Raw genomic sequence first — 24,905 nt, 5'->3', positions numbered from 1 at the left:
TCAACAATCTTCCACAAGCTCTTTATTGTGAATAGTATCTTCATTGGTAAACTTCTACACATGATAGTTCTAAGTACCACTCAACTTTGATGTTGGACTTGTATACAACCACACCTTCGATATGTTCTTGAGAGCTTATGAATGGAAGAAATGGAGCAGTTCCTTGACGGGGTCGCGGTGAAGGCCCACTGTGTCGTTTGAGAGAAGTTGTGGGGGTTAAAGGGTCGATACCCAACTTGCAACCCGAATATGAGGAGGACCCATGGAGGGCCTGACACTTATAGGAACTATGGGGAGAACTATGGTGTGGGCACACCATATATGTGCCATGTGGACAGATGTAGGTGGAAGGAAGATGGGATACCATCTGGGCAGCTGCATGTCTAACACATGGGCAGAATGATGATCAGCCATGTGGGCTTGCCGTGGAGCTGAATGCTTGGCCCAGCAAAGAGGGCCGAGTAGGCATGAGTATGAGGAGCCCTAAAGACTTGATTTAGCCTATTTAAGGGCAGATCTGGGACACAATTTTGCCCAGGTGTCACAGAATTGTATTTTATCCCAAGAAATAATATATATAAACCTTTGTAAGACTAGAATAAGTCAAACCATACAAATTTAGAGTTTTTGTTGTTCTAAAGATCAAAATTCTACACAGAAAATAAAAGAGAAAATGAAAGAGAAGAAAAAAGAGGTAAACAAAAACTTTTATGAAAAACAGAAGGAAGACATACTTAGCAAGCAAAGCAACACTTATGTCGTCATCAGTGCCCAAGAAATAAAGAGATTTTTTTAATTCTTAACTCCATTCAAAGAGAGTTGACTTTGTTCAACTAGAGAGTTTCCATTTCTTTACTTGTTTTGTTTATGGGGGACGCCCACAAAGGAGTAGGATTAGGCCAGAGTATGCATTGGCTAACAAATTAATTGGTGTAGTGTGTTGGATTTGTTTATATTTGACAGGAGACTAGAGAGAGTTAAATGCACCCACGTTTTAAGGGGGAAAGCAATTAAGTGGGCGACCAGCTCTTAAGAAGGGCCCACATAAGGAAAAGCGGCTACAACGAATTGGGCACCCACTTTTAGGGAAGAGATCATGCTTTCCAGTTCAGCCAGCCTACTTTGGCTAAAAGCCCTAGCCTTTTGTGGGAAAAGCCAAAAGCATGGCTGGACTTGTAGTCATATAAATTTCAGAGCTTTCATGCTCTTTGTACAATTCGAGTTCTTACTGTCTTCTTGCTCCCCTGCAAGTTAGTTTTGTATCAAGATTTTGCTGAAATTTGAAGTGCTTGAACTGTTGTAATTTTTTCTGAAGGCTTGAGCAGCTCTCACTTTATATAAAGGGCACATACAATTAGTCCTCTACCCACTGCAAGCCACAGAAGCCCAAGAGGAGCATTTCGGCAGCCTTCTGGAATGGTGTAGCAGCCCCAATTTGGAGGACACTACAGCGGTTTGCTACAGGTGTATGCCTCAACACCACTCAACTTGCTATACGCTTTCTCAACAATTTCAGCACATCCATTTCTAGATATTCATGATATCAACAAACAAACTGAGGATGATCGTTTGCACTACTCATACCTCTGGAACAAAGCTTACACTACACATCTCATGTGCTCTCTCTCTCTCTAGCTATGGAATTTGGGTTTTCAGGTGCTAGGTTTTAGACGTTACAAGATCAGACGTACGCAAATCTTCTATATCACTCAATGTTAGAAGATACAAACAAAACTATCGATGCTGATTTTGTAAAAGATGCTTGCGTGAAATACAACGCCTGTTCTCGAAGGTGGCACATGTTTTGTACAGAGATTGGCCTATTTTGGTGCACTATACATGTGGTACTGCAGCATCCAATTTGCTGTGTATGCTTTCTCAGATCTGAGCCTCTGCTTTGAGTTATGCTTGTGCACACGTCATCTGTGAGTAAACCTGGATGAAGTCTGGTATAAATCTTCCATTTAGGTTTAGGCCATCAAAGGGCTAGCTCCTATGATTCTATCATGGTATTAGATCCATGTTTGGTACATGCATAGTTTCTCTAACATTATGCAGAAGTCATCCTAACTGATACGCATAAGGGAGGTAGGGCATATGTATCATTATCCTCCATGTAGCTCTTGCAACCTAGGTATTAGACTTGTAACATTTTTATAACCTTTAAAAATGTCATCCATACATTGAGCCTACAACATCATTGTCTATATTATTACGTGGCTTAGCAATGGTTTTTCCCCTACTCTTTTCTAATTTACTCAATATTGAATATTTGGTATGTTTGCATAGCAAAGGCAGCTACCATGAAACCAGACCTACCTTCTATACAATTGTATAACCTCAAAGTACCGGAACTTCACTTCATCTTCAACGTATTGATCCTTCTGTCCAGAGTGGTGCACCTATAAAAAGCCCCAATATAACACTTATTTATTCTTGCAAACATGTTTTCCAGATCTATGCTAGGTTTATTATATATGCAAACAAAAGCATGAAACTATTAATTTTGGTCTTCCAAGGTATATACAAATAATACTAAATGGAGTGTAATTCAATTATTCAAGAATAGTTTATCAGTATTCTTGGCACGCAAAGCAACATCTTACAGTACTTCCATATGAAATTATAACACTACTGTAGATAAGTCAATGAAGTCTATCATCCTATGTACATAGAAGTACTTTCATTAAAACAAGCCAAGAAGCGAAACACATTGACAATATTTACTTGCATGCCCTTCTCTCAAAATCATGACAGTGCAAAAATTACCTAAAAACAAGGCTGCCAAATGGAAGAATTTTGAGTTTTTGGAGCAACGTCATGCCCATCCATTGAAATTTTTGGACCTCGAATTTTCCAATGACTCCAACAATATACCTTCATAAAATTAGTACTGCATTGATTTTCCATCATTCAAAAAAACAAGCAACATGTTGACGCTCCATTAAGCTCAGGCCCCATGTATTACCTATTATAAATCTTGAACGTTTGGAGAGCAGGGTACTCTTGTAACATCCATGAGAACTAGGGCTTCTTTCTCACTCTGCCACAAAGATTTGGAGGTCTTGCGTACGTGTATGTACATGGTTAGGTTAGTAAGTATGTATGTATATGATGATGTCACTCAGACCCTGCTTGACAAGCTGCTGACTTGCCTGCACCCCCCCTTGCCCCCCACACCTCAGCTTCCCGCCGTCCTCTCTAGTCCCTTGCCTCATTTCCAAAGTCTGCTCCTCCTGAGGAATCTGTTCCTGCCCATTTTGAGCCCTTTCCTCAGGCCCATTTGGTCATGTGGAGAGCGACCTACAGCACACCCTGCTCGCAAGTCTCCCTTTGGGGCCTCTTCCTAGAAGCCTCCCCCTCATTAGGGCTTTTTCCGGCCTTACAAAAGCAAGCGTCTGTGGCCTTTTACACCCAGCTGTGAGCTGTCTCAGACTGTCAACAGAAGCTCCTTCCCTTTCATCCCTTCCCCATAGACTACTTCTCAGCCCTTTATGGCCTCCCTTCCCTCCTTTTCTCTCGTCTTATTGTAACTAAACTAGCCTACAGCATGCTAGTTTAGGTCTAGTTCAACAGCCTAGTAATGTAGAAATGGCAGCAAATGAATGCAAAGGTAAAGGACAGCATGTAGGTTGCAGAAATTCATGAGCTGAACCAGCAAAGTACCTGGATTTGTGTCTAGAACCATAGCTAGTCAGGGCCTGCACCAGCAACAGGGCTAGGAAGGGAGATTCCAAGGCTAGGAGTAAACATCCTCGTTCAGCCTAGAGCTAGTCCAGCTCAGCTGCAAATGAGTGATCACAAGATTGCATTAAGAATGAATTGGTACATCGTACAGCAAAGCCCCCTTTTAGGTGTGGGCCTGGCATCAATTACAAGTTTACTTATGGGATAGCCAGCCTATGATGCCACGTGGCAACTTAGGGCTCCCTACTAAAGTACTAGAAACAGCATGACTGACCTGAGATCAGCAGGTAAAGTCTTGTATCCATTAAACCTTTGACAGAGGCTATCTACCTCAAGGTTGGCACTCTTGGGGACATTACTCTTTAGTGGCTCCCTGCTCTTGTGAGCTGTTTCCCCATTAGAATAATAGGTCTTTCCTTGCTGATGCCATGAAACCATGAGGGTCTACAGTAGGCTGAACCATGACATCCTTTTCAGAATCTGAGTCACCCTCTAGGGCCTGCTCCATAGGCTTCTTCCCATTAGTGTTTTTCTTGAGATGCCTGGGCATTGCAAGTACCATCAGTTAGCTCTTGTCTGCAACTGGCAGGGATTTCCACCATTTCAGTGCCATCATCCTGGGCTCCCTCTATAGAGCCAATGCCCAGTCTTGCACGTCAAAGTTCCCCATCTGATGCTTCTTAAACTGATTTCCAGGTCTCTTTAAAGGCTTCCTGATAACCCCAAATCAATTCTGAAGTAAAAACACTGTTTGAACAGTAATTTAAACATTTTTTGGTTAGAACTTACTGTCAGATTCTTTGGAAAAAAAAAAAGAACTTACTGTCAGATGCTCTGTAGCAGCACTATTTACAGACTGCTTAAATCAAGTAGTTTAGAAACACTGTGAAGAACTTAGAACACTGTTTAGGAGCACTGTGTAAGGTTTAGAGCACTGACTGGCCCACTGTGTAGAAAAATGCCATCTAAATCAGAAAGTGTCACTGATCAGGGTAGCAGATTCACTGCCGTGTGTCAATCTCTGACTGGACAGTTCACAGTCTGGCCCAATTTGGAGCTCAATTCCCAACCAAATGTTCAGATTAGGTATAGATGGAATAAAATGGGTCAGATTAGCTGGAAAAACTCAAAAGCCCCAAATTTTAGAGAAACCATAACTTCTAATAGTGAGAAATGCACCTCTGCTGGAACCAATTTCGAGGCAAAAGTAGGGAAAAATGACATCAGATCAATACCTTTTGGAGAAATCACAGCCAAAGAATGTGTTTTGGTGTGTTTTACTAGGAGTTCTAGTAGTAGTTCTATGTGTGAGTGCCACATGTCCCTTTGGGATTTATTCCATATACATTTGGAAATATGAGTGTGTGTGTGCCTATTCTATAAAGGCTTTGTACTTCTCATGTCACATCAATGAAATCAAGCCTCAAGCTCTTTTAGTCATGTGAGTACTTTGTCATTTCATTTTCATTATGTTTACATTTGAGTCTCATTACCTCTCACCCTAGCCTACCTTCTCTCTCTCTCTCAAAGCTCTATCACGGAGTTCTTTCAGCCAGATCACATAGACCCCCACGAGACGAGACCTCGACATGACCATGACCCGGAGCCTGTGACCCAACAGCTCAGACAAAGGGTTGACACACAAATCATACTTGGGGACATCCCCTCCTTGTTTAGGGTCGGAGCCCAACCGACGGGGGGTCACAGTGGCCCTGGTTAGACGCAGAGCTACAACTAGGAGACGTACCAGGAATGCACCCTTGAGGGGCCGACAGCACTCTACTGTTGACCTCATGCCTCCACTGCCTCATCCATCCTGATGTCCTCCTGCAGCTGATGATGATGATCATCATCATCATGATGTTGATGATGATGATGATGCTGAGATTGATATATAGTCGACTATCGACATGACTATGTTGTACGATGTTGTACTTAGGGCTTAGAACTGCCATTTTGCATTTTTTGCATTCTGCATTGGTGTGGATGCTCGTTTAGTAGCTCCACTTCCACAGCTCATTGTATCAAGTTTTTCACAGTCTCATAGACCCATCGGTCTTCCGAAGACTTTAATAAACTTTCTTTCTTTCTTCCTAACATGGTATCAGAGCAAGTCGGCCTGGCCCTAACCTAACCTGCCAGTCATCTGCCCAAACCCTAAATCTCTTGAAACTTCTCCTATGTTGTCTCTATATGGAGGCGGTGTGATGAGAACCAAAACTGCCCGATCAAGATCCTCATGGAGTGGGACAGGTGGATCCGTGTGTATCCTAGTGGGCAGATGAAGCCCTCCTCTGACATCCGTAGACAATGGTCTCTGTAAAAGCTGAGCTTCACAGGGAGCTCATGGGGTGCCAACCAAATCTTGAAAGTGTGTAACTGTAGGAGATCCTCTCGGATGACCTGGTTCACCTCGTGATATGTAAGCGAGATATAGGCGACCTCAACACTATACAAGAATGGCAATAGATTGTCTATATTGAGCCCCAGGCTCTCAAACCATCTGCAAGTACGGGCACACCAACACCTCTAGTCCCCCTCTGCAACTAGTATCATGGAGGAGTGCAAAGCCAACCCGTCTGAGGGTCCGGGAAGTGAGAGTGAAAGCATTGTCACTCAAGTCTAGCCAGCACAACGTACGATAGATAGATATATAGATAGAGAGACAGAGAAATACATACATAAATACATAGAGAGACAGACAGACAGACAGAAAGAAAGAAAGATGTATTAACATCTGCAAGAGGCCCCACGGGCCTATGGGACAAAGTGCACAAAAAAGTCGACTCATAAAAGCCTCAGTGGGTTAAAGCAAAGGGTGCACTAGGGCCCTTGCTGAGTACTGATCTATGCTAGCAAATCATAACTAGTCAAGCACAAGCTGAATCAAATCGATCTCGGAGCTAAGACTTAGAAATCGAAGCCCGACACAGTGATGGCTCTCTAGTGAGTTGTGAAAATACCTCGTATCTGCATTTGTCGAGCTGTCTCGTACTATAGCGGGGGATGCGGTCTCCTCGATCTCTGAACTCTCTGGGGTGTGTCCAAAGTGACCCCTCGCCTCTGTCGGTCCCCCCTGAGGAAAGCTGTCATAGGTTGGACCTCAATAGAATGTGCTCTGGGCACTCTCTGTCTCGCGCGTGATCTCTACGTCCCTCTCTCAATGGCACCGTGTCGGCTCTCTCTACTGATCCAGGCTGCCCTCATATCAGCTAGCTCCTCTACTCCACTTTGCCCTGGAGCTTACTCATACGTATAGAAGTCTGTGAAGCGTCACTGTGCCCAATCAGCCTCCATGTCCTGTGGTCTAGCTACCTCTTGCTGCTCTCTGATCTGTTGCACTAGTGTCTCCCTCTGCCGGCGCATCTCCATCAGATACAACCCAATCTCGTCATGGAAATGGATCAATCGTGATAGTGGACCGAAACCACTCCCCTCCAAGTAGAGACACTGGTTGCATCCCCGTATCTCATAATAGGCTTAGCATATGATACGGTTGATCTCATCTCGTGAGATCGACTCAAGAGGCATGTCCATGCTGTAGTAAAAGGGAGGAAGTATGTCCATCTGCATACCGTGCATGGCAAGCCAAGTGGATGCATACCATGTGTCTACCCCACCCTCTGCTAGTCGTTTGAATGACTCCAGGGCGAGCCTCGGAAATTTCTTGTGAGGCAAGTCCCAAACTCTGTGGATGAAAGTCATTGTCTCAAACATGGCATCAACCTGGAGAGGTGTCATGGCGAACTATGCCTATACTATCCGCCGTGTGGGACTGAGGGCTTACACCGAATCATTATGGACCCCATCATCACCTGTAGCCACTCAAATTCCATCCACTCTGCCTTCGAGAGATTGCATCCCTAGAAGAGCGCTGCATACATGGCAGTCGGCCACACTAGCGTATCGAAAAGCCAACCCTTCGTTGGTGGATCTTGGAAGTGTGCCTGGAAGCACTATCACTCTAGTACTGCGTTAGTGAGCCCTTTGCCTCGGCCCACAGTGGTCTGTATGAGTTACTTGATTCTGTACTTTGTCCCATAGGCCCCTATGGACATTAATATTTCTTTCTTTCTAGCCGAGCCAAAGCACCCCGCCCCTGTGTGAGTCGTGCTTGGGCTCCATGGGTCATCGTGAAGAGGGTCCTGTGAAGACTGCTCCCAAATACGGGTAGGATTGTATAGAGAAACGATAGGGTTTGCAGTGGAGAGATCAAAAATAGACGATACTCAGAGACAACTGAAGAACCGAACTCAGAAAACATAGTGCCTGTCGGTAATATGAAAAACTTAATACAAGAACCTCAAGCCGTCGTGTCTCAAGGACCGTGGCTGAGGCGAATCAGAAAGATGATTCCATGTAGAGAAACGGTAGAAAAGATAGCAGCAGAGGGAGCGAAACGCAGTCCTCCTTGTAGCTCGATGATGACGAAGATGCTGAAGGGCTGGAGCTGCCCTAAGGAATGGCTGAAAAACAGCATGCTCTGAGGAAGGAACCTTCAGGCTATCTGGAATAGCAACATGATGAAGAAAAAGAGCTCATCTGGCTGTAGATTTGGAGGTGTATGTGCAACAGAGGATGAGGAGATGTGGAAGCTTGTCGGCAGCAGTCTGGAGGTAGGAGAGGATGGCAGCAGAGGAAGAGGAGAAGTGGAAGCTCGTCGGCAACCACTCAGGAGCAGATCTGGAGCAGCAGCTAAAGGTCCACGGCTAGATCTAGAGGAGAGGAATAGAGAGACAGAGGAGTTGGGGCAGAACTGGAGCAGAGGAGGCAGAGAATGAGTTGGGGCAGGCTTAATAGCCAGTTCTGGAGCAGGAGGGGCTGCAACAAAGGATGGAAGTGGTGAGGAGCAGCTGCAGGTCCAGTCACTGAGAGTGAGGGGGTAGGGAGTGTTTTATAGGCCTGACCTAGGAGGTTGGCGGACTGGTCGGTGGTCCGGCCAGCTGGTCGGCCAGTTCCAGGTCGACCAGCTGATCGGCCAGTTCGCTGGTCGGCCAGTTCGCTGGTCGGCCAGACCAGCTGGTCGGCCAGCCCTATTTGGTGCCCTTTTGTGCCTTTGATGCCCCTAAAATAGGGAGCGCTGCAAGCTGGTATGTTTGTCCCTAAAATTGGGGATTGTAGTTGCCTAACACCCCCTCTCTATTGCCAATTTGGAGGGGCAGACATTGTGTAGAGATGTCGACGGTGGTGGTGGCTATCCCTGTGACATGCCCAAGAGATGCAATGCAAAAAAATGCAGAGAAGGTCACAAGAGGAGTGCCCTTGCAAGGGAATTGTTCACTTCCTCAAGTGCCTAAGTTACACGTATGATCAGCAGAAATAAGAACACTGTGAAGCTCGAGAGAATAAGCCACCCCCTCTCACCACCGAAAGGTGGAGGGAAAAGCAAAGGTAAAGAACAAATATCTCGTAGCAGCGCTCATAATCTAGAGATGGTGGGATTCCGCCAAAGGAAGAGGTCGGAGCTGAACAGTGAGCCAGTGTGTGTGAGAAAATGGAGAGTGAGAGAGAGCAAGAGAGTGAGAGCTGAAAGCTTGGAAGCTGAAAGCTGAGTTGCAATAGAAGAGTGTGAAGAGTACAATTCAATGAGTGAGAGATAAGGTTTTGTCCTAGTGACAAAACCTTAGTAGTCACTAACCATAGTTAGTGAACTAACTGCGGTTAAGGGAAAAAACCTCTTAAAGAGGGAAAAGTGCCCCTAACTAGCTTATTAAATTACATTGGTCACTGCTGATTTATATCTATAATTCTAACACCCCCCTGCAATGCCAATGTCATGTACAAGATTGATCAATCACCAAACGGATATAAGTTCAGGGCACTGCGAAATGCCTCAAACTTTTCACGTGGTAGTGCTTTGGTGAAAATATCTACAACGTTGTCATGTGTGGACACAAAGATCATACTGATCTCTCCTGCATGCAACTTCTCTCTGACGTAGTGATAGTGAACCTCAATGTGCTTCGTGCGAGCATGAAACACTGGATTCTTTGCCACTGCAATGGCACTCTGACTATCAGTGAGAATTGGAGAAGGACCCTCCAAAGACAGATGAAGATCAGCAAATAGACGTCGCAGCCAGACACATTCAACTGTTGCTATGAAAGCTGCCCTGTACTCAGCTTCACATGATGAGGTAGCCACTGTAGATTGTTTCTTGCTCAGCCAGGAAATGCGAGATTTACCCAAAAAGAAACAATTGCCACTAGTGGACTGCCTAGTGTCATAATCACCAGCCCAATCTGAATCACTGTAGGCATGCATCTGCAAGTCACCCCCCCTGGGAAATAGCAAGCCAAAAGACTTCGTGCCCTGCAAATAACCGAAGATGCGCTTAACTGCCTGGCAATGCATAGTTTTTGGGCTGTGCATGTATCTGCTCACCTAAGATACTGCAAACTGAATATCAGGTCTAGTGTTGCAGAGATATATGAGGCATCTAACAGCCTGACTGTAAAGTGTGGCATCAACTAATTCTCCTGCATCATGCATTGTGAGTTTTAGCCCCGGCTCCATGGGAGTGGCTATGGGCTTACAATCATGCATGTTAAATCTGTCCAAGAGTTTCTGAACATACTTGGACTGAGACATAACAATGCCACGTCTCTCATGAGAGAACTGGATCCCCAAATAAAAGTGAAGCAGCCCCAAATCTGACATGTCAAAGTTGGTCTACAAATCAGCTTTGAAATCTGTAATTTTGTCTTGATTGGACCCTGTGAGCAGTAAGTCATCGACATAAAGAAGGATGACTAAAATTTCCCCCCCATCCATCTTGATGTAGAGGGTGCTCTCAGTAGGACTATTGTGCAGCCCCTTGCTGGTCAAAAAGGCATGGATCTTGGCATACCATGCACGAGGGGCCTGTTTCAGCCCATATAAAGCTTTGTTGAGCTTGCATACTTGAAGTGCATTTGCTGTAATTTCAAAGCCCGGAGGTTGTTTGACATACACCTCTTCCAGCAAGTCCCCATTTAAGAAGGCTGTTTTTATGTCCAACTGATGAACATTCCACTCAAAATGTGCAGCCATTGCAATAACTGATCGGATGGTGGTCATATGGGATGTAGGAGCGAATGTCTCCTCATAATCTATACCCTCTTTCTGAGCATAGCCTTTAGCAAGCAGCCTTGCCTTATATCTGTCAATGGAGCCATCTGGCTTCCATTTGACCTTGAAAACCCATCGTGTGCCAATGGCATGTTTACCCGGTGGCAAGTCTACAACATCCCAAGTCTGATTTTTTGCAATGGACTGCAACTCATCGTGCATGGCATTCATCCAATGCACATTGTCCTTTGCCTCTTCGAATGTGGCAGGCTCCTCCTCATCAAGAAGAGTACCTGCAGATGCATAGATTCCCCTTCAAGAAGGATGATTCAGTTAAAGCTGTCCGCAAATTACAGCTTATACACAGTGATGTCTGTGGTCCCATGAGGACTCCATCGTTGGGTGGTCATCTCTACTTCGTTACATTTATTGATGATTACTCCAATTTCACTTGGGTTTTTGGGCTGAAATGCAAATCTAAAGTGTTCACGATGTTTAAACACTTTTCAGCCATGGTTGAAAATGAAACCGGACTCAAGATACAGACATTGCGCACAGATAGAGGTGGGAAATACTTGTCTGCAGATTTTGATGCTTTTCTGAAAGGCAAGGGTATTGTGCATCAGCTCACAGTCAAGCTGAACCCTCAGCAAAATGGCAAACCTGAGAGGAAAAATAGAACTCTCATGGAGATGGACAAATGTATGCTGAAAAGCAAACACATACCTCACAAATTCTGGCTTGAGGGTTTGATGTGTGCCAATTACATTTTGAATCGGGCTCCCACTAAGGCTTTAAAAACAAAAACTCCTTATGAGGTCTGGAATCATAGGAAGCCTTCAGTGGATCACTTCCGAGTCTTTGGATGCCTTGCTTATGCTCATGTGCCAGTTGAATTTAGGCACAAATTGTCTGATAAATCCATTAAGTGCATATTTGTTGGGTACAGTGCAGAAAGCAAGGGGTACCGTCTCTACAATCCTGCTACACGCAAGATCATAGTCAGTAGAGATGTGATATTTTCTGAAAATTCAGCTCACACTCGGGCTGAATTTCAAATGCCTTCGTCTTCAAAGGATGTCTTTGAGGGGTTGCTACCCATTGCCTTGGGTTCCCCTGCTGATTTTTCTAATGCAAATCAGAATTTACAGCCACCTCCAGATGCTTTAGTTCCGCCACACGATGTCTTGCCCCCTCCACAGTTAGTGGAACAGGTGGTGCAGCAAGATATTGCAGACATACATGCAGCAAAAACAGTCCCAAACTGGCTGTTACAGACTCTCAGGGAGAGTAAAATTGATGCTCCGTTACCTGGCAGGACTCACAAAGCATGTGAGAGAATGCAGAGTGAGAGAGAGCAAGAGAGTAAGAGCTGAAAGCTTGGAAGCTGAAAGCTGAGTTGCAATAGAAGAGTGTGAAGAGTACTACTCAATGAGTGAAAGATAAGGTTTTGTCCTAGTGACAAAACCTTAGTAGTCACTAACCATAGTTAGTGAACAAACAGCGGTTAAGGGGAAAAACCTCTTAAAGAGGGAAAAGTGCCCCTAACTAGCTTATTAAATTACATTGGTCACTGCTGAATTATATCTATAATTCTAACAGTGTGTGCCCGATCTTGGACCTCGGGAGAGAGGAGTCTATCCCCGCCTCCATGCATGTAGAAGATTCGAAACAACAATCATCAAGACACATCTGAACAGAAAGGGTCCCGCCTCGGGAGAGCTTGTAGATCCTGGAAGTCGATGCCGATGGAGATCTGGTAGAGGTGAAGGATCATGACCTCCTTGTTCGAAGGAATGGGGAGTGTCAAGCCTGAAACTAAAAAGGGAGGGAGTAGAAGATGGAGGTTAGAAAGGGAGGGAGGGATGGGAGTAGAAGATGGAGTTCTCTCCCGTAGTGCCCAAAAAATGAAGAGGAAACCGATATGTTCATAGAAGTGATGCTCCCCGTACCTATGGCCTCCATGAAGAAGCAGGATCTTTAGATCACCAAAGATCTGGGGTCTTTAGATCACCATGGCTCTGATACCATATAGAGAAACGATAGGGTTTGCAGTGGAGCGATCAAAAATAGACGATACTCAGACACAACTGAAGAACGGAACTCAGAAAACATAGTGCCTGTCGATAATATGAAAAAATGAATACAAGAACCTCAAGCCGTCGTGTCTCAAGGACCGTGGCTGAGGCGAATCAGAAAGATGATTCCATGTAGAGAAACGGTAGAAAAGATAGCAGCAGAGGGAGCGAAACGCAGTCCTCCGTGTAGCTCGATGATGACGAAGATGATGAAGGGCTGGAGCTGCCCTAGGAAATGGCTGAAAAACAGCATGCTCTGAGGAAGGAACCTTCAGGCTATCTGGAATAGCAACATGATGAAGAAAAAGAGCTCATCTGGCTGTAGATTTGGAGGTGTATGTGCAGCAGAGGATGAGGAGATGTGGAAGCTTGTCGGCAGCAGTCTGGAGGTAGGAGAGGATGGCAGCAGATGAAGAGGAGAAGTGGAAGCTCGTCGGCAACCACTCAAGAGCAGATCTGGAGCAGCAGCTGGAGGTCCACGGCTAGATCTGGAGGAGAGGAATAGAGAGACAGAGGAGTTGTGTCACGATCTGTGACGTATTCCTTTCTCTATTTCTAGACTTATGGATGGTTTGATGAATGGACACTTGTGGAAGGGTATGCCCTTTCGACGGGACACTTCCTATGAGGCACAACCCTTCACAAGAGACATTCTATTGAAGAGACATTCCTATTGTAATGTACCCTCTCATCAAGGGTCACACCCTTCACAAGGGGTACACACCTCTTCATGCACATACACTTTGGAGTACACACCTTTTCATGTGTGACTCTTCACTCTCTATATAAGAGAGGCCCAATTGTATGGATGATACACACTATAGCTACACTACAGACACTCAAGCAATACAATTATTCCTTGTTCTCTGCTATTTCAGTCTCCTTTCTGTTCCTTAGCACATTTCTAAATATAGTAAATCTAGGATTTCTTACAGTGGTATCAGAGCAAATTCTGCACCTGCCTGTAGGAAATGCCCCCCACCTTCTAGCGCCTATCTGATACATCTTTTTCCACTAGAAGGACATCCGTGCACATTGTGCATGGAAGAGATGGAGAGGATGAGCGTAAAAATTTTTAGCGCCAACCCTGCCTAAAGTCATCAATGGCCTCTCCATCTCCCACACATCACGAGTTGATGTGAATGGACACGACAAAATTCGTGTCTTTTCAGGTGCTTGGGCTGTCCCAAAACCAAGGGACGCACCTTTTTCACCATCGGACACCGATGAAGCGTTTTGACTCCTCACCCAAGGGAAACATTCCATCGTGGAAAAAAGGTCACACCTATTCATGTGGGGACACCCTCTTTCAAAATAGGGACACACCCCCTCATGAAAAGGTGCACCTATTCCAAGGGTCACATCCCTTCGAATAGGCACACCTTTTGGCACCAAGCACTTATAAAAGGGTACCTAAAGGGGTTAAAAAGGGAAACCCAGCCCCAAACCTTAGGTCTACCCTAGATTACCCAAGGGTCAAATAAACCCACCCTTTAATTTTTTTTTTGGGCAACCACCCAACGTAGGCAGCACAAACAAAAAAAAGGGACGTACCTTTTCAACGCCCTACAGATTTTCGTCAAACAGGTTGGTCTCGCTGCGCAGCCCCTGCTTTCGCCATTTCGCTGCCAGCCCCTGCCCTCGCCATTTCGCTGCCAGCCCCCTCGCCATCTGCAGCCCCTAGTCTCGCTAGTTTGCGGCCCTGTTTCCTGCCAGCCTGCAGCGTGAGCACAGCGCCAGCCAGCCATTCTGCCGCAAATCAGCCTGCAACCAGTTTTTCGCCATTGACAGCCTGCCTCCCCCTTTCTGTTTCGCCGGTCTTTCTTGACATCAGCAGCCTGGTGCGCCAGCCCCTATTGCGATCCATAATTGGGTACCTGCAGCCTGTTGCGCCATTGATAGCCTGCTCCCCTTGTTTCGCCACCTTTTTCCTGCCAGATCAGCAGCAGTTTCAGCCTCCTATCGCGATGAAGACAGCTGTTAAATGCCAGGCCCAGATCTGCTCCTCGCCACCCATTGCAACATGGACCTCCGGACAGAAATCTGCAGGCCTCTTCTACGCAACAATTTGGCAGATTAAATCAATGCTAGGTGGATTCTTTCCAATCTACTTCTAAGGATTCTCTTGTCATTATCAAATTACAGCAAATAAAAGACGCTCCCTTAAAGCATGGAAACCCCTGGTAATTCACCCGGCATTTCAAGGACACCTCAAGCATTATCTACCACACAATATCGTGTTCAGATTACACAACCAGCCCATTTCGGAGCTTTGGCATCTTGGGTTTTCTGTGTCACGTGCCCTCCTAGTGATTTGGACCACATCCTATATCTTCTGCGTGAGGCACCTCAGTGACATTACTTCCTCAGCACAGTCCAGGTTGTGTTCCACGAGACACGAAGATACCCAGAACCCGATATTCCTCAAGAGTTTGCTGTCCATCTTTGGAGAGAATTTTACCCCTCACCTTCGGCATCTCCAGGGTACTCTCCACCTCCTTCAGCTCCCAGATATCCTCCTCTACAGGTTGTACCTTCCCCAAGACAGTATTTACACTCTAAAGGCACTCCTTCTCCTGGATATCCTCCACTTCTGACAGCAGCTCCCTATCCCTTCTCAGATCCGTGGACTCTGCAACCTACTCCTGTACTCTCACGAGTAGTAACACCCATTTCGGCATCACCAGTGTTACCTCAGACAGGACCTGCTTTACCAAATTTCCACGGGTGGTTCCATCCTGCCTCGCCTGCCCCCTCCAACATGAGCAACCTCAGGGAGCAGCCCGAATCTTCTTCCAAGAATGGTACAAACTAGAGCGCAGGTTCGTGCTTTTCTCACGGGGACCTCAGATATGTCGCAACGCTCGCATGCAGCCTCTCCAGAGATCAAAGACTCAAGTCCAAAAAAGACCCCTGAAGTCAACATACAAGGCAAAACACTACTGCAACTTCAAATTTCCCAGCTTCAGGACAACATCTCCGACTTGGTCCAGAAAGTCCAACAACTCCAAGATTCTCGCAGTACCACACATACAGAGGATGACGTGACGCAACCAAACGACTATGCGGATTCATTCCCACCTGAGGTAGAAAACACTGAACTACGTGCCCTCTACCGTTTACTTCAAGCTTCCAAAACTAAAAGACTTGACATCAAACTTCCGGAAGCCTACACTGGTCAACGCAATCGCCGAACAGTCGACCAATGGCTCGCAAAAATGCGCATGTATTTTGATACTGTTGACCTCACTGAAGGCAAAAAGATCGCCTTGGCAGCCTCCCTCCTCAAGGATACAGCTTTCCTATGGTGGCAACGACGCTTAAAGGACGGCAAAAGTGTGTTAACCTGGGAACGTTTTGAACACGTGCTCCGTAAGCAGTTCATACCTGCCAATGCGAACTTCCAAGCACGTTCAAAACTCCGACAGTTGGAGCAAACAGGCTCCCTATCTTCCTACATCTCTCAGTTCACCACATTGGTGCTGGAGATTGATGGTTTAACTGAGGATGATTGCCTTCATGCTTTCATCTCAGGCCTAAATCCCTCATTACGCATTGATGTCCTTAAAGCAAACATCACCACCATAGCTGGCGCTATTGCTTACGCAGAGCACATTACAGATTTCCAAAACACAGGGAAGCAGAGTGCTAATCGCATACAGAACTCTACTATGGTCAAAGGTGCTCGCCCTCAAGATAATCCCAGGTTTTGAAAAAACTCCGGTAATCAAGGTCAGTCAAGATCCCCAGAAGTCTCAGAAATCGTATGCTGGATTCCAACACAAGCACTCCTTCAAGGATCGCGCCTCTTCTTCTTCACAAAGTCATCACCGACATCCCCAACATTAAGATGCGGCCACTAACAAGAAGAACAACTCCAGCACAAAAGGACTTTATACCATCTGTACAGGCAACCATAGATGGTTCGATTGTCCCAAGCGACCAAAGCAAAATTCCAATATGAAACCTAGCACTTCCCCGACAGAAGATGCTACCCCAGCACAAGACAAGAAAGGCAAAGCTGTTCGAATGGCAAATACCATCCACCTAAGCCTTGCCAGCAACCCCGAACCTTCCCTGGCCACTCAAGTACTTTGTGTTCAAGGATCGATTCGTGGAACAACGGTCACTATCCTCATCAACAGTGGTTGCTCTCATACCTTCCTAGCTAGTTCTATGGTCGACAAACTTAGTCCTAGTCTCATGGACTATCAGATTGAACTCGCAAATGGAACTACTTTCTTGTGCAACACCAGGATCAAAAACTTGTCTTTTCGCATCCAACATTATACGGACAAGTTGAACTTCGACATCATGCCTCTTTCTCGGTACGATGTCATACTTGGACAACAGTGGCTCTACGACTATGATCCATCGATCAGTTTTCGCAGCCATACTATCCAGTTTGTCCACCAGGGAAAACTTATTGAGCCAACCGGTTCTAGGGACTCTCCTTCAACCCCAGTTGCCTCTGCCCTACAAGTAAAGAAGTGGGTTTGTAAACGCCAAGTAAAGACTTCACTTCTGTTGGTTACGGCAGTAGAGGAGACACCAACAAAGGATCCTCCTGAATACCTCAGCCAACCTTTTTTCCAGCCCTACCTAGATATTTTTCCACAGGAATTGCCAAAGCAGTTACCAACTCGACGACCAGTGGATCACCCAATCGAACTTATTCCCAGCAGTAATCCACTGTCGAAACCTCCTTATCGGGTTTCTTACACTCAAAATGAAGAAATCCAAAGACAGGTCACCGAACTACTCGACAAAGGTCACATTCGGCCCAGTCGCAGCCCTTTTGGATCTCCTGTACTACTTGTGGAAAAAAAGAATAAGTCAATGCGCCTCTGCATCGACTACCGAGCCCTCAACAAGCTCACTATCAAAAACAAGTATCCATTGCCTCGCATCAATGACCTCTTCGATCAACTTCTACATGCAACACAATTCTCAAAGATTGATCTTCGTTCAGGTTATCATCAAATTCGCATACGAGAATGCGATGAGTACAAGACAGCTTTTCGAACAAAGTATGGACACTATGAATGTTTGGTCATGCCTTTTGGGTTAAACAATGCCCCGGCCACATTCATGACACTCATGAACAACATCTTCAGGCCTTTCCTCGATAAGTTCGTCATCGTTTACCTTGATGACATCCTCGTTTTCAGCAGATCCCTACATGAGCACAAACAACATCTTCACCAAGTTTTTGAAGTTCTCTGCGCAAATTCTCTCTACATCAACAGTGAGAAGAGTGAGTTCTTCAAGACCCAACTCGAATATTTGGGACATGTTATTTCAGCTCAAGGCATCTCTGTGGATCCCAAGAAGGTCGAGGTAATCCGAAACTGGCCTACTCCTAAGAATGTTCATGATGTCCGCTCTTTTCTCGGATTGGCAAACTTCTACCATACAAAGGTCTATCAGTTTTCCGAAATCGCAGCTCCTATGTCCGAATTATTGAAAAGCAAGTTTTTCAGTGGCTTCCCAAAACAGAGTATAGTTTCTAACAACTCAAGCAAGCACTCACTACCACACCAGTTATGGCTATTGCTGACCCAAACCTTCCATTTGAGGTCATGACCGACGCTTCTGACATCGCTACAGGAGCAGTCTTGATGCAAGAAGGCAGAGTTATTGCTTTTGACAGCCATAAACATTCTGATATCCAAACCCGATACCCGGTTTATGATAAGGAGTTTCTTGCCGTTGTACATGCTTATCGCTCTTGGAAACATTATCTCATGGGAGCCGACTCGGTAGTCAAGACAGACCATCACTCTCTAAAGTACATCTTTACTCAGCCAGTCATGAACGCTCAAGATCTAGACGACTCTGACGCTACTTGGCAATCTGATGAAGACTTACAGCAGTACCCTGACATTTTACAGCAGTATTTTCAAAATTTACCGTGATATTTTCTACATTAGTCCATTATCTCCACCAGGGTCTTCTTTTGAGTGGGAGGGGATGTCACGACCTGTGACATATTCCTTTCTCTATTTCTAGACTTATGGATGGTTTGATGAATGGACACTTGTGGACGGGTATGCCCTTTCGACGGGACACTTCCTATGAGGCACAACCCTTCACAAGAGACATTCCTATTGTAATGTACCCTCTCATCAAGGGTCACACCCTTCACAAGGGGTACACACCTCTTCATGCACATACACTTTGGAGTACACACCTTTTCATGTGTGACTCTTCACTCTCTATATAAGAGAGGCCTAATTGTATGGATGATACACACTACAGCTACACTACAGACACTCGAGCAATACAATTATTCCTTGTTCTCTGCTATTTCAGTCTCCTTTCTGTTCCTTAGCACATTTCTAAATATAGTAAATCTAGGATTTCTTACAAGTTGGGGCAGAATTGGAGCATAGGGGGCAGAGAATGAGTTGGGGCAGGCTTAATAGCCAGTTCTGGAGCAGGAGGGGCTGCAACAAAGGATGGAGGCGGTGAGGAGCAGCTGCAGGTCCAGTCACTGAGAGTGAGGGGGTTGGGAGTGTTTTATAGGCCTGACCTAGGAGGTTGGCCAGCTGGTCGGTCAGTTCCTAGGTCGGTGGGCCGGCCAGCTAGTCGGCCAGCTGGTTGGCTAGCTGGTCGGCCAGCTCCAGGTTGGCCAGACCAGCTAGTCGGCCTGATTCTAGCAGCTGGTCGGCCAGCCCTGTTTGGTGCCCTTTTGTGCCTTTGATGCCCCTAAAATAGGGAGCGCTGCAAGCTGGTATGTTTGCTCCTAAAATTGGGGATTGTAGTTGCTTAACAGACTGTGCTATCTCCACCGGCTCGCCTCGATAAGTGAAGCTGAGTCGGCCGAGCACTACGAGTGAGGTGTTCAAGACCATAACCTTGGTCTTCCCAAAGTTGACTCAGCTCTCTCTCTCTCTCCAAAACACCTCTAGGGACTCAAGATGTCTTTGTAGTCCTTCCGTTGAAGATGATATAAGGACTACGTCATCAAGGTACAGTAGTATCTGTATCATGAGGTCGGTCAATATTGATCCCTCGCCTCCTAGGCCATCAATGAAGGATATGATCTCATCGATGTAAAGTTCCAAGAGCGTTGGTGAGGGGGGCAACCTTGCTTCACCCCGGTCGTGCTCTCGACCCAATCCGATAGACAACCTAGGGCACGAACTCTGCCTCTAATTGGCTCATATAGGCTCACCACCCCCCAGATCAATGTCTCTGGAATCTACATCTCCTGTAGTCTCCTGATTTTCTTCTTCTATCGGAAATAAATTCTTTCTTTTGCACTTAGTGACTATTAGATTCTTTGAAAGACCAAAGGGTCTACGAGACTGAAAAAAACTAGATACAATGAGAAAAACCCGAGCAGGTGTAGGAAGCAGAAGTAGCAGGTGCAACAGCGACAGAGGAGTTGTTGTCAGTTGGAAAATATTCACATGACAAGAGAAGCATCTGAAATGCCAGTGCTTGTCAGCCAAGAGTAAAGTATGCATGTCTCCAACCATGAGATTGATCACACAAATGCCTCCCAGCTTCCTAGAGGTGGCATGACTACAAGATGGACCTAAATTGTTCATATAGCTAGACAACTCCATGTCCCAAACTAACTAGTCTTGCTCTAAGTACATGTGGATGGAGTACGCATCTCGTGCTTGAAGCAATATAGGAGGGCTTTTCATACGAATATGAAGACAGGTGCCATGGCTGTGATGATAACATGCACCTCATTCCAAAAATCTTCTTCCAAGGCATTGCATGGCTCTACTCTCTAGGAGAGAGGACTCCTCCCATGATATCAACTCTTATGATACAACAGCATATGTAGATTATCATGTATACAGAGAAACCGCTCTAGGACAAGTAACATGAGAACCTTGAAAGGTATTGGGCTTGAAAAAAAAGAGCAACACTCTTATTGATTGAACCACTATATATCTAGATAAATCCAGGAACATGCCCAAACTTATCCTGTAAAAACACAAACATAGTGTAGTTTCCATCTCCTGACCATCAATCACAAGATTGCAACCTAAACTCCATCACGCATAGCAAGGACTAGCTACTATGATATCCCCCATCAGCGCCCAACAATAGGAGTAGAACATAGTATAAGCATATGCTCTCACATATACATATTTTCACGCCCACAATACTTGAGCATACAGGTCTTTATAATGAGTGTTTGTTAGCACCATGGAGGTACAAGGCAGACTCAGCCATGACAAAAGTCTACCATTGAAGGAGAAGGCTAATCAAAAAGTATCCACATTCTCTTCATTCAAACTACAACTGCTTGTCAAGACTATAATGATTTCATTTTAGTCTCTCCCAAGAAGGATTTCTAAGCAAAAAATGCTCCGGCAATCTCACTGATAGGGCGTTACACCACTTAAGATAAAAAGAATATAGGATCAAGTGGTATATACACTAACCAAGCCTCTTGCAAGGGGTAAGAAAGAGTAGTTTACCAACATGATGGGTATGAGACCAAATTCATTGTTCATCGCATTAAGGAAGAGTGTTGGAAACTGAAGGATGAACTATGGATTCGTTCATCAGTTCACACTTGGGGTGATTGTTAATTAGGATCATTAAATGGTTCTTAGAGCAGTAGTTAGACCTAATGTCCTTAGGGATGACCGTGATGACATTATGGCATTGGTAATAGTTAGAAATCTTGAAGGCCCACATGAGGTGGCATACCCCCACATACATGTAACATGCAACGGTAATCTGATTGTGTAATTCACAGCAAGACCTTCTTTAAACCTTTAGCGAGGAATTAGCGTTGTTTACCATAGAGAGAGAAAGGAGATGAGGGTAAAGAGAGAGTAGAGTCAACAACCGATTGGGTCCCTTTACCCACTGAGGACCCCCTCCCCCAATCTCGGGAGAATTTGCTTTATACTTGGAGAACTGAGAAATACAAAGAACACTCTTCGAGAGAGCAAAGAACGCACTTCTGAAGAGCTCACTGTGCACACGTATAGCAAACCCAAAGACCTGAGAGGCAACGTTGACCAATACCGAGACCTTGATGCTGTCCACATTGACGATGTAGGACGCTTCTGCAAGGCAAGGAAGAGGCTTGTGCTGTCCACCGGAATGCAGGGTTACTGCGTGAGTGAGAGAGTGAAAGCTGAGAGTAATAGATACTGAGAGAGAGCTGAGATATGACCGAGAGAATAGAGCTAAGAAATAGGCTGTGTAGCCTGTAAAAGAAAGCTGAGAAAAGCTGATGAAACAGTGTCCAAACCTCTCTCCGTTCGCTGGTCCAAACCTCCGACTGTGGTGCTGCGTAGACAGCTTCAGATCAAGCTGAACTGATGGCCAAGGGACTGAGGCTGGAGCAGGGCCAGATCTGAGGAGTTCAAGGGCTACACAAGGAGGCTGAAGTGGAGCTGTAGGAGAGCTGTAGGCAGGAGCAACTGGATGCTTCAAAAGGGCAGCAAAGGGGCCCTTTTATAGGGCTGGAACTGAGCCAACCCAGTCTGTAAACAGCCGACTGGGTTGGTCTGTTTTACAGACTGGTTGGCCTACAACCAGCGTATAAAGTCCAAACCTCCGACTGTGGTGCTGCGTGGACAGCTTCAGATCAGGCTGAACTGATGGCCAAGGGACTGAGGCTAGAGCAGGGCCAGATCTGAGGAGTTCATGGGCTACACAAGAATGCTGAAGTGGCTGTCCCTGGACAAGGGCTCACAAAGGGGTCACAGCATACGACAAAATCTCCTATCTGACACAAATCCACAATTTCTTGTTTTTCTTTGGCACAATGCTATAATGCACTTGTCGATGTAGCCAGTGTGTCACTTTGCACCCAAGTGCAGGGGTGCATGTGACAATACATCCAGGAAAGGCATACTGTTGGCCTGGCTTTTCCATGTGGCACAAGCATGCACTCAGGGCAGACCATCAGGTGAGAGCACTCATTTATGCATGTGTGGTAATGCATTATGATTGGCCACACTATGTCAATGCCATGTAGGAGGGGTTACGGGCCTAGCTTCTACGTGAAGCCATCAGGTGGCTTCTCCCTCACACTTGTTCACTGATGATGATTTGTGAGCAGCCACAGTTGCTGAATCTTCAGTTTGATCATTTATAGCCAGTTATTGGCATTTCATTGCAGCAATTATTTTTTGTGCATTGTAACCTGTGCTATCTGTGGAGAGCACTACAAATATCTTCAGAAGACTAGAATACTGGTAGTTTCTCAATTTGATATAGTAGCCCATCACAGATGATAGCTTGAAGCATGTCATGAACTACCAAAAGACATCAATTTAATCTAGCAATTATCTGAAGGTGCACAACCCTGGATAGCGGAGAGCTGGTCTAGCAATGTACGCCCATTCTTTCTGTGTATCCCGTCGTTAAAAGAAAGGAAGATGGGATCAAAATAGTAATTCTGTCAACACAAGCATTATATTCTAAGCTGAGTTTACTGAATGTGTGGGCCATCCTAGAGTTATTGTTTATTACCAGGAAATCTTGTACTGATATTATATTCTCTGTGCTAAAACTGTTACAACAGCTCTATAAGAGCTAAAGAGAGCTTTAAATACACCAGATAAAATGAATACTGAGAAGAAAATACATGCATAAAAGAAACAGATAGCATACCACTAAGGCGCAAACACTGCCTTCAATTGCCCCTGCATGCCAGAACACATCCCCCGTGAGGCGTGCAAGCTCTATTGCTGTGGAGTAATGTGCATTCGCATCTAAGGGAGAGCCTGCTAAGAGACAATAATCTCCAACAGTTTTTTGAGCCCGGCCTAGCCTTCTTTTCTTTGCTTTACTCACCTGGCAGCCATTAGTTCCAATAAACTGAGAATTGCTAAGAAGACAGATTTCACTTTCTCCATTTATAGCTATTAATTACGGGGAACAAGGATACGACTAAGAGATAATCATCAAGTCAAGAATAACTAAACATACTACGCAGTTGAGAAGACAATTACAGCAGGGTACAACATATTTAGCTAACAAGAAAACCTAATACATCATCCAGGACGTCCATACTGTGGTGTGATTAAATGAATGTAAAAAAGGATAAAGAAAATTACACAAACACACACCCACACATACACAAAGGATCCTTACAAGAGGCACAAAACTAAACTAAAACATAAGAAACAAAACCACATAGTAAGAAATGCCCCACTTGTATTCTCATTAGTACCCAAGCATAAGCTGCCATCTTTGAGTTTATGGAGAGAATCGCTAGCACTAGAGGAGAAGGCATAATCAAAAAGTAGTCCACATTCTCTTCATTCAAGGTACAACTGCTTGTGAAGATTATAATAAATTTCCCTTTAGTCTCTTCAAAACAAGCATTCCTAAGGAAAAAATGCTTAGACAATCTAGTTGATAGGGCAGCGCACCACTTAAGATAGAAAGAATTTATTCCAATATCAGCAAGCTGCCGCAACATGGACCAAAACTTCACGATGTGAAAATTGCATGTCCATTAATACGGTGGAAACATTTATCTAGATGAATCCAGGAACATGCCCAACTCATCCTCTAAAAGGACAACACAGTGTGCAGTTTCAATCTCATGAGAGCTACAAGGTTGAAAACTATAAACTCCATCATGCAAAGCAGGGACTAGCTACTATGATATCCCATCTGACATCATCAGCCTAATGGTGAGGGTAGACAATAGTATAGACATATGCTCTCACACACACGTATCCATACATCCACACATACTAGAGCATCCATTTATAGTAGGTTCTTCATACTGAGTTTCTGTCAGCACTCTAGAGGTGAAGGGGCAGACTCAAACGTGACAAAGGCTGGCACTAAAGGAGAAGACTAGTCAAAAAATAGGCCACATTCTCTTCATTCAAGCTACAACTGCTTGTGAAGACTATAATAATTTCGTTTTAGTCTCTCCCAAACAAGCATTTATAGGCAAAAATTCTTGGAAAATCTAGCTGATAGGGCAATGCACGATTTAGGATAGAAAGACTTTATCGCAATATCAGCAAGCCACAACATGGACGAAAACTGCACAATGTGAAATTTTCATGTCCGCTAATACAGCGAGAACATATTCTAGATGAATCCAAGAACATGCCCAAACTCATCCTCTAA

At 45.1% G+C, this 24,905-nt stretch overlaps 1 protein-coding gene across 1 annotated transcript in view; it reads right to left on the bottom strand.

The window, feature by feature from the left end:
* The window catches only part of TRS120 (transport protein TRS120), a 78,566-nt gene that overhangs the window by 51,256 nt on the left and 2,405 nt on the right, over nucleotides 1-24,905 (bottom strand). The window contains exons 4-5 of the mRNA XM_087400406.1: nucleotides 23,424-23,606; nucleotides 2,320-2,402 (exon numbers count right to left, since the gene is read on the bottom strand). Of these exons, the coding sequence (XP_087256532.1) occupies nucleotides 2,320-2,402; nucleotides 23,424-23,606 (266 nt within the window). The remainder of the gene's footprint in view (nucleotides 1-2,319; nucleotides 2,403-23,423; nucleotides 23,607-24,905) is intronic.

Source organism: Dipteris shenzhenensis, chromosome 29 (assembly GCF_047967505.1).
Source record: "Dipteris shenzhenensis isolate YYH24624 ecotype China chromosome 29, Dip_SZ_1.0, whole genome shotgun sequence".
NCBI classification, from domain to species: domain Eukaryota; kingdom Viridiplantae; phylum Streptophyta; class Polypodiopsida; order Gleicheniales; family Dipteridaceae; genus Dipteris; species Dipteris shenzhenensis.
The sequence above is the reverse complement of the archived record's forward strand: the minus strand, read 5'-3'. Positions and strand labels throughout refer to the sequence as shown.